The 9,718-nt window shown below is 43.6% G+C and overlaps 1 protein-coding gene across 3 annotated transcripts in view; it reads left to right on the top strand.

Annotated features, from left to right (window-relative positions):
• Nucleotides 1-384: 384 nt before the first annotated feature.
• UBE2K (ubiquitin conjugating enzyme E2 K) overlaps nucleotides 385-9,718 on the top strand; it is an 82,134-nt gene continuing 72,800 nt past the window's right edge. For 2 of the 3 annotated variants that reach the window (XM_017527247.2, XM_017527245.2), the window contains exon 1: nucleotides 385-729. In XM_017527247.2, coding sequence (XP_017382736.1) covers nucleotides 667-729 — 63 coding nt within the window. In that variant the 5' untranslated portion in view covers nucleotides 385-666. The remainder of the gene's footprint in view (nucleotides 730-9,718) is intronic. The other variant, XM_017527248.2, reaches the window with a different exon arrangement.

Below are 9,718 nucleotides of genomic sequence, written 5' to 3'. Positions count from 1 at the left end.
TGGTGGGAATAATCTTGGTACTATAAATGTTGCACAACAAAAACGACTGCAGCGGATTTTCTGGGGCTACATCAACTGAAAATGGGCCGGATCGAGTTCCAGGAGAGCGTTTTCCTGCACTAGACACGGCGTTCAGCCACCGGGTTCCGGGTCTAGCTGAGTCAGGAAGGCGCTCCAGCCGGCTGCGGCCTCGCGAACCCGTTCGGTTGCGCCCGAACCTTCGGTCAGAGGCCAGCGGCTGGCAACCCGGACCACAGCACCCGGGTTTAAACAGAAGCGAAGGCGCCGGGGAGGACCAGAGGGCCCGGCCAGCTTGGAAGGCGCACCCTCCGGGCTCCAGACGCCGGCAGGGCGGAGCCAAGCGGCCGCAGCCCCAGACGAGACGCGCGCTCGTGGCTCGGGCGAATGGGGGCTACAACGGGAGCGGCTGCGCCGCCCGGCCGGGTCAGCGTCGTGCGCATGCGCGGACCCGGCGCCATTTTGGTGGCCGGGCGCGGAGGTGATTCCACACTGAGGAGAGCGCGGCGGCCGGGGTGGTAGTGGCAGTGTTCGTGTGCTCGGGTCTGAATCGCTGAGGGAGGAGGCGGTGGAGGAAGAGGTGGCGGCGGTGGCGGTGGTCGTAGCGGTGGCGGAGGAGGCGGGTACGAATCAGCTGCGGGCGGAGACATGGCCAACATCGCGGTGCAGCGAATCAAGCGGGAGTTCAAGGAGGTGCTGAAGAGCGAGGAGGTCAGAAATGAACTCCCGGACATCCCCCACCTCTGCCCGGGGCGGGAGGGTCCTCCCAGCTGTGACCCCGAGATCCCCGGTAGTCCCTGGGTGGCCCTCCTTGCGGCCGCCCTTCTGCCTATTGGGAAGCTGTAGTGCTCCCCTCCTCCTTCCGCCGCCTTCCCCTCCCCTCCCATAGCGCTAGGATGGACAGTCTCGCGGGCGGGGGGTCTGGGGTGGAACACAGTTTGGGGAACTGATGGACTGGGGGAACTCCTCGGCGCGTTGAAACCTCAGGAGAGAACCCGAGGCGGTGGCCACAGCTGGAAGTGTGGCTCTGGGGTGGGGAGGGAGCAGGCCGAGCCCGAGAAAACCCGGGAAGTGGGTTGGGGGAAGGGGAAAGGTGGTAACTGGATCCGAGGAGCCGGTGCTGCTCTAAGGCCCACTTTTGAGGATATTCTGGGTTATTGCCTGTCAGGCCTTCACCGTCCTTTTCTTAGGAAAGGAACGGTGAGTCCTTAGGTATCGATTAAAAAGGAAGAACATTCAGAGTTAGTCCTTCTTAGTTGGGTGTTAGGAGTCAAGGGGAGAATAATAGAATACTGTCTTACTTGGTGGCAGGGATAAGGGAATTTTCACCTGAGTTAGCAAGTTAATTCCAAATGAGATTGTTATCTCTTTTCCACTTAACCCGCAAATTCCTAGGCCTCGTCTTTATCGACATCTCAGTCTTTGAGTGGGCAAAGGCAAGGTTTTTGGTGTATTAAAGACATTTAAATATTTTTAGTTAGAAAAAAAATAATGGAATGTAAGAGTAGCTTATTTCAAAATATTGTTTACAAGTTACAGATCAGAGAGACTGTCCTAAGAGAGTACCTCTGTGACTCGTGTTGTGCCACGAAACTTCATTATGATGTCCCTCATAGTTAACTTGATTCTTACTTTTGAAAAGTAGACCTATTAAAAACGTGGGATTTCACCAGATTAATACATTGTTTTATCTCTTTATTGAGTAGATTTATCACGATGTAGCAGATTTTCAAAAAAATTGCCTCCCGTTGCTCTTAAATCCTGCAGAATTTAGATACATTAGTACGTTTACTTAAGATATTCACAATGCTCTAGTAATTTGACTTAGAATTACATAAGTATTAGTACAGTTTTTCATACCAAAAATCAACAAGAGTACCAGATTGTCTTCCCCACATGGATTAAACAAAAAGTAATACAGAAAATGGTTATTTTCAAGATTCACGTACCATTATTGAATATATCATTGCTTTTGTGTTTTTCTTTTACGGTTAATACTTCGGTAATGTCAATAATGATTTGTGAAATTCAGGATTCTAAGTATGTGATGAGTAGACATGGAGAAAAAATTGTTTAAAATTCAAAAATGACAAATAGACTTCTTGAAAGTATTAGTATGTAAGTCATGATCAGTTTTACAGAGCATGTGTATGAACTCTGACCTCTGTGTTTGTTCATATGCCAAAACTCTGAATGGAGGGATGACTTTGTATTTTGTGGTACAGTGCAGAAATAGAGTCATAAGTGTCTGTACTGATACAGTGAAACAGCAATTTTAACTCATTTAATATGAAAATGTATTCCAGGATATTTGACATATATACTTCTAATGGGAGACAGCAGCTAATATTGTTGCCAACAACCTAAAACATTTCTTGTTTAGTAAGGTTGTACAAGCTTGAAACCTGATAGACTTTTAATGCTTTATTTTCTATTACTTAAAAGTAGTAAGTTACTGCTCTAGTAATTAATATGGTCTCTTTTCTTTTTATGAGCTGACTTTTCACCATGATATTCTTAGTACTTAACTTGAAGATTACCAGAAATACTTGTATTGCTCTCTAGTAATACATATTGTTAGAATAACACTGCTCTTTATACATAAGGGATGATGAAGCCTTACTTCAAATAAGTGTCATAAGCGTTTCAGAAGAAGAAAACAGGAAAGGCAAACAGTTTTTTGTTTGTTTGTTTGTTTTTTAGAACAGTACCTATATAAATATGGAAAGAAACTTCTTCCAGGAAAATAAGTTGCAAAGAACATTTAGGAAAAGAGCACATCATTTAATCTTGGAATAAATATAACCAATAAATAGCTTATTTTCACCATTTTTTTTTTATATTTTAGTGTCCCAGATCTGTAAGTAGATTGTTATTTTCAACTCATTGAAGGACTTGTAGTATAGTCCATATGTTTCCTTTTTAAGTGTGTAAATCCAGTCTTTTGAATGGCTGATCAAATAACTATTTCATCATGTCACTTTTATAAAATCCGCACTTTACCAAAGTTTATTTCATATGCTTGTGTGCTTGTGTTTACTAAGAACACTGGTTGATTTAAGGACTTTTTGGGGTAGCCTTTTAAGTGCTTTTGTAAAGATAGCTGATGCTTGTTGGATTCTGGTGGCCATTCTTAGAGTGTGTTAATTAAATTACAGCCAACAAGATAAATGTGAAAAGCAAGGTGCAGAATAGTGTGGAAGAGGCCACCATTTGTTTCAAACAGAGGGAAATATGTGTATTTGCCTGTGTAGGTAAAAGGTTTCGTGAGAAATTGGTAAAATTGATTGCTTTCTGGTAGGGGAATTGGGTCTCTGGAGCATGGGGTATAGATTTTTTTGAATTTTATGTCATACGAATGTGATTTACTCAAAGGCACCATTTGGCCTCTTTCCCTTAAGACAGTGTTTGGAAATTTGTCAGATGTTTTTTTTTAATTTATTAATATTTATTTTCTTTGTTTTAGATATTTATTTTTAAATATGAGTATGAATTTTAAGTAGTTTTAAATAATATTCCAGAGTTGTTAGGTATGGAATATTGATATAAAGTACATTTTACAATTATTTTATGAGTTGGATTAAATAAGTAAATTGTTGATTATGAGGATATAAACCCTCTGAAGAGGCACATCTTAAAAAAAAAGGATAATTATTCATAGGTTGTATAATTTACTATTAGTTAATGCTGCTGTTAGTAACTAGCTGCCATTTGTAGAATGTCTAGTTGTTCTTAGTATCATTTGTTTATACATTATTGCTAATTCTCAAGAACAGTTCTTTAGATTTCCTATTTCCTAGATGAGAAAATAGAGATTCAGGCAAGTTAAATTATTTGTCTGCAAACATGGAACTTGGGATTTGAATCTAGGTCTGCTTGTGTTCATATTATACCATGCTGTCATGACTTTCCAAGGGTAGGCATGCTTTTATTTATTTTAAAAAATCGAGCCTAGTTTGTATTACTGGTTAAAGGATTTAAACACAGTTTAATCTCATTGAAATAGTGTTCCCTTCTTTTTTTTTTTTTTAAAGAAGGAATCTCACTCTCTCGCTCAGGCTGGAGTGCAATGGCGGGATCTCAGTTGACTGCAACCTCTGCCTCTTAGGTTCCAGTGATTTTTCTGCCTCAGCCTCTCCAGGAGCTGGGATTACAGCTGCCTGCCACCATGCCTGGCTAATTTTTGCATTTTTTGGTAGAGACGGGGTTTCACCATGTTGGGCAGGCTGGTCTCAAATTCTAACCTTAAGTGATCTGCCTGCCTCAGCCTCCCAAAGTGCTAGGATTATAGGCATGAGCTACCACATCCAGCCAGATTTACTTGAATTTCAACATGTAAAATATTTTAAAACTTGAAACTAATGAAATAAAACATCCTTAAATCAGTGCATTTACTCTTGCTTGGTCTTATGCTATATATATTATGGCACTTGTTGGTTTTTCATGTTGTAATTGCACTTTGGTATTATTTTCTAGTATTCTCATAGAGAATGTTTAAATCTGTTGCATAAACAAATTGGTTTCATGAAAATTACTATAGTGCATTAAGTTTTCTGTTATCATTTAAATAGATTTTTGTATCTATTTTCCTTTAAAAAAATTTTTTTTTTGAGACAGAGGCTTGCGCTGTCACCAGGCGCCAGGCTGGAATGCAGTGGTATGATCTTGGCTCACTGCAATCTCCGCCTCCTGGGTTCAAGCAGTTCTCCTGCTTCAGCCTCCTGAGTAGCTGGGACTACAGGCACACGCCACCATGCCCAGCTAATTTTTGTATTTTTGGTAGAGACGAGGTTTCACCATCTTGGCCAGGATGGTCTCGATCTCTTGACCTCGTGATCTGCTCACCTTGGCATCCCAAAATGTTGAGATTACAGGCGTGAGCCACCGCGCCTGGCCTTCCTTTAAAATTTTAACATATTTGATGTAGCTTGATCTAGATTATTCTATACCAGAAGTAGTTGCAAATTTCTAAAAGTAAACCTTTTGATTTCTGTAGACCATGGGTTTCTTAACCTTGACAGTATTGACATTTTGGGCAGATAGCTCTTTGTTGAGTGGCTCTCCTGTGCATTGTGGGATGTTTAACAACATCCCTGACCTCTACCAGTATATGCAGTTAGCACTGCATATCCCCTATCCCACCTCCCCAGTATCTCTTCTTGCTGGATGCATCAACTAAAAATGTCTTCAGACTGCTATATGCTGAGAACCATGTAGACAAAACTTTTTTTTTTTTGAGACAGTCTCTTGCTCAGTCATCCAGGCTAGAGTGCAGTGGCATGATCTCAGCTCACTGCATCCTCCACCTCCCGAGCTCAAGCTATTCTCCTGCCTCAGCCTCCGAGTAGCTGGGATTACAGGCGCCCACCACCATTCCCGGGTAATTTTTGTATCTTTAGTAGAGATGGGGTTTCATCATGTTGACTGGGCTAGTCTGACAAAACTCTTTAAAAAGAGTATTTATGGGCCAGGTGTGGTGACTTATGCCTTTATTCCAGCATTTTAGGAGGCTGAGGCTCGACTGAGGCCAGGAGTTCAAGACCAGCCTGGGCAACATAGGGAGACTTTGTTACTACTAAAATTTTTAAAAAATCAGCCAGGCATGGTAGTGTGTGCCTGTAGTTCCAGCTACTCGGGAGGTCAAGGCTGCAGTGAATTGTGATCATGTGACCGCACTCCAGCCTGGGCGACAGCAAGACCTTGTCTCAAAAATGAAAAAAGAAGATGATTCCTGGCCGAGGTTGCAGTGAGCTGAGATTGTGCCAATGCACTCCAGCCTGGTGACAGAGCGAAACTTCATCTCAAAAGAAAAAAAAAGAACACTTTGAGACTTAACTGTATCAGATGTGTAAGATAATTTAAAGAATAAATGGACATGAACCATAAAGGCACAAAAAATACATACTGACTTTGAATGTTTTAAGACTTTGTTTCCCCTTTTTAATGTTTTTCTTTTAAAATTTCTCCCTTTTGATTTAAATAAAAAGGTAAAATTATCTACTAGAACTGAATGTAACCAGAATTTGAACAGTTGTTTAAGACTAGAGGCAGGTATGGTGGCTCACATCTGTAATCCCAGCACTTTGGGAGGCTGAGGCAGGAGAGAATCATTTGAGTCTGGGAGGTTGAGGCTGCAGTGAGCAGTGACTGCCACAGCACTCCAACCTGGGTGACAGAGCAACACACTGTCTCCAAATAAACCGTAGAAAAATGGCTTTTAAAGTTTTTATTTATTTTTATTTTATTTTTTCAAGTGTTTTTAAAAGTTACGTAAGTTACAGTTTTATGGAATATTTAGTGTTTCTTATGGGTTCTGGAATAGGTTGAGCAAGGAAAACCTATAGATTGGATTAAAAAAATATCAAAGTCTGTGCAGGTAATACTATTTGGGGTGAATTCCTTGTATATACTGTTATAAAGACTTTGAGCTCTGTCCATTGGGCATAGGTTTAGACACATCTGGGCTCCCCTATCTTCTTTCCTTTTTGTGTATTTTTGAGACAGAGTCTCACTGATACCAAAGCTAGAATGCTGTGGCATGATCACAGCTCCCTGTAGCCTCAAATTCCCCAGGCTTACGTGATCCTTCCAAGTAGCTGTGACTAAAGGCGTCTGCCATCATGTCCAACTAATTTTTGTATTTTTTGTACAGATGGGTTTTCACCATGTTGCCCAGGCTGGTCTGAACTTCTGGGTGCAAGTGATTCTCCCACCTTGGCCTCCTAAAGTGTGGGGATTACAGATGTGTGAGCCACCATGCTTGGCCTGTCAGCACTTCATTTTTTTTTTTTTTTTTTTGAGACGAGTATTGTTCTTGTCGCCCAGGCTGGAGTGCAATGGTGCGATATCGGCTCACTGCAGCCTTCGCCTCCTGGGTTCAAGCGATTCTCTTGCCTCAGCCTCCTGAGTAGCTGGGATTACAGGCACCCGACGCCACACCCGGCTAATTTTTAAAAAAAAAAATTTTTTTTTTTTTTTTAAGTAGAGACAGGGTTTCACCATTTTGGTCAGGCTGGTCTTGAACTCCTGACCTCAGGTAATCCACCTCCTTCAGCCTCCCAAAGTGCTGGGATTACAGGAGTGAGCCACTGTACCTGGCCTTCTACCACCCCTTCTTAAAGACTATACACTCTGTCATTCAGGCTGGAGTGCCGTGGCATGATCTCAGCTCACCACAGCCTCTGCCTCCCAGGTTCAAGCAACGCTCATGCCTCAGCCTCCTGGGTAGCTGGGATTACAGGCTACCCCACCATGCCCAGCTAATTTTTTGTATTGTTAGTAGAGACAGGATTTTACCATGTTGGCCAGGCTGGTCTCAAACCCCTGACCTCAACTGATTCGCCCACCTTGGCCTCCCAAAGTGCTGGGATTACAGGTGTGAGCCACCATGCCCAGCTAAGACTATATATTCTTATTTTTTTTCCCAGTGAATACATTATTGACAGTTATTGAAAATACTGACCACAGCCCTCAAAAGGCTTAACTGGTTGGAAAGATAGGGCAGACAAAGGATAGATAAAAATAGTAGGTACAAAGAGTAAATGCTGTGGGATGCTGAGGGTATTCGTATGAGGGAGATTGTTTTTTGTTGTTGTTTTGTTTTTGAAATGGAGTCTCTGCTCTGTCGCCCAGCCTGGAGGGCAGTGGCTTGATCTTGGCTGACTGCAACCTCTGCCTCCCAGGTTCAAGTAATTCTCCTGGCTCGGCCTCTAAAATGGCCTGGATGCCGAGATGACAGGCATGTGCCACCATGCCTGGCTAATTTTTGTATTGTAGAGACAGTGTTTCACCATGTTGGCCAGGCTGGTCTCAAACTCCTGACCTCAGATGATCTGCCTACTTCGGCTTCCCAAAGTGCTGGGCTTACAGTCATGAGCCACTGAGCCTGGGCTTTTTTATTTTTTTGAGATGGAATCTTGCTCTGTTGACCAAGCTGGAATGCAGTAGTGTGATCTCAGCTCACTGTAGCCTCCGCCTCCCAGGTCAGGTGGTTCTCCTGTCTCAGGCTCCCTAGTAGCTGGTATTACAGGTACACCCCACCATACCTAGCTAATTTTTTGTGTTGTTAGTAGAGACAGGATTTTACCGTGTTGACCAGGCTGGTCTCGAACTCCTGACCTCAAGTAATCCGCCCACCTTGGCCTCCTGAAGTGCTGGGATTACAACTGTAAACCACCGTGCCCGGCCAAGACTATATACTCTTATTTCCCAGTGAGTATATTAGTGACAGTTATTGAACATGCTGACTACAGCCCCAAAAGGCTTAATTGGTTGGAGAGATAGGGCAGGCAAAGGATGGATAAAAATGGTAGAGGCAAAGAGTAAATGCCATGGGATTCTGAGGATATTTGTATGAGGGAGGTTCTTCTTTGTTTTTGTTTTGTTTTGTTTTGTTTTGTTTTTTTGAGATGGAGTCTTGCTCTGTCGCCCACGCTGGAGTGCAGTGGGACGATCTCGGCTCACTGCAACCTCCACCTCCTGGGTTCAAGCGATTCTCCTGCTTCAACCTCCTCTAAGTAGCTGGGATTACAGGTGTGCGCCACCATGCCCGGCTAATTTTTGTATTTTTAGTAGAAATGGGGTTTCACCATGTTGGTCAGGTTGGTCTTGAACTCCTGACCTTGTGATCCACCCGACTCAACCTCCCAAAGTGCTGGCATTCCATGCATGAGCCACCGTGCCTGGCTGTTTTGTTTTTAGTCGGAGTCTCTGTCGCCCAGCCTGGAGTGCAGTGGCGCACTCTCTGCTCACTGCAACCTCTGCTTCCCAGGTTCAAGTGATTCTCACGCCTTAGGCTCCTGAATGGCCGGAATTACAGGCATGTGCAACCACACCTGGCTAATTTTTGTATTTTTAGTAGAGACAGGATTTTACCATGTTGGCCGGCAGGCCTCAAACTCCTGACCTCAGGTGATCTGCCTGTCTTGGCCTCTCAAAGTGCTGGGCTTACAGGTGTGAGCCACCCGCCTGAACTTTACATACTCATTTATATATTTTGAGATGAAATCCTGCTTTCTCATCCAGGCTGGAATGCAGTGGCGTGATCTCGGCTCACTGCAGTCTCCTTCTCCCAGGTCAAGCGGTTCTCCTGCCTCAGCCTCCCAAGTAGCTGGGATTATAGGCATGTGCCACCACACCCAGTTAATTTTCCTATTTTTGGTAGAGATGTGGTTTCTAGCCAGGCTGGTCTCCAACTCCTGACCTCAGGTGATCTGCCCACCTTGGCCTCCCAAAGTGCTGGGGTTACAGGCGTGAGCCGTTGTGACTGGCCTGTGTGACTGTATGAGTTAGGTTCTTGAGCTTGGTAGTTTTTTTGTGGTTTGTTTTTGTTTTTTGTTTTTGAGATGGGGTCTTACTTTGCTGCCCAGGGGCATAATCATAGCTCACTGCAGTCTTGAACTCCTGGGATCTAGCAAGCCTCTGGAGTAGCTGGGACTACAGGTGTGTGCCACCACAGCCAGCTAACTTTTATTTTTTGTTGAGATGGGGGTCTCACTATGTTGCCCAGGCTAGTCTTGAACTCCTGGCCTCATGCAATCCTCCTGCCTCAGCCTCCCAAAGTGCTAGGATTACAGGCATTAGCCATCTTGCCCAGCCTTCTTGAGCTGAGTTCTAGAGGAAAGTTAAGACACTTCAAATTTCAGGAGATAGTTCCAAAGGAATTTGGTAATGTTGCAATTTTTTTTTTTTTTTTTTTTTT

The sequence above is a fragment of the Cebus imitator genome, unplaced genomic scaffold, assembly GCF_001604975.1.
Source record: "Cebus imitator isolate Cc_AM_T3 unplaced genomic scaffold, Cebus_imitator-1.0 Scaffold47, whole genome shotgun sequence".
Lineage (NCBI taxonomy): Eukaryota > Metazoa > Chordata > Mammalia > Primates > Cebidae > Cebus > Cebus imitator.
Note: the sequence above shows the minus strand (reverse complement) of the source record. Positions and strands in the feature narration are given on the sequence as shown.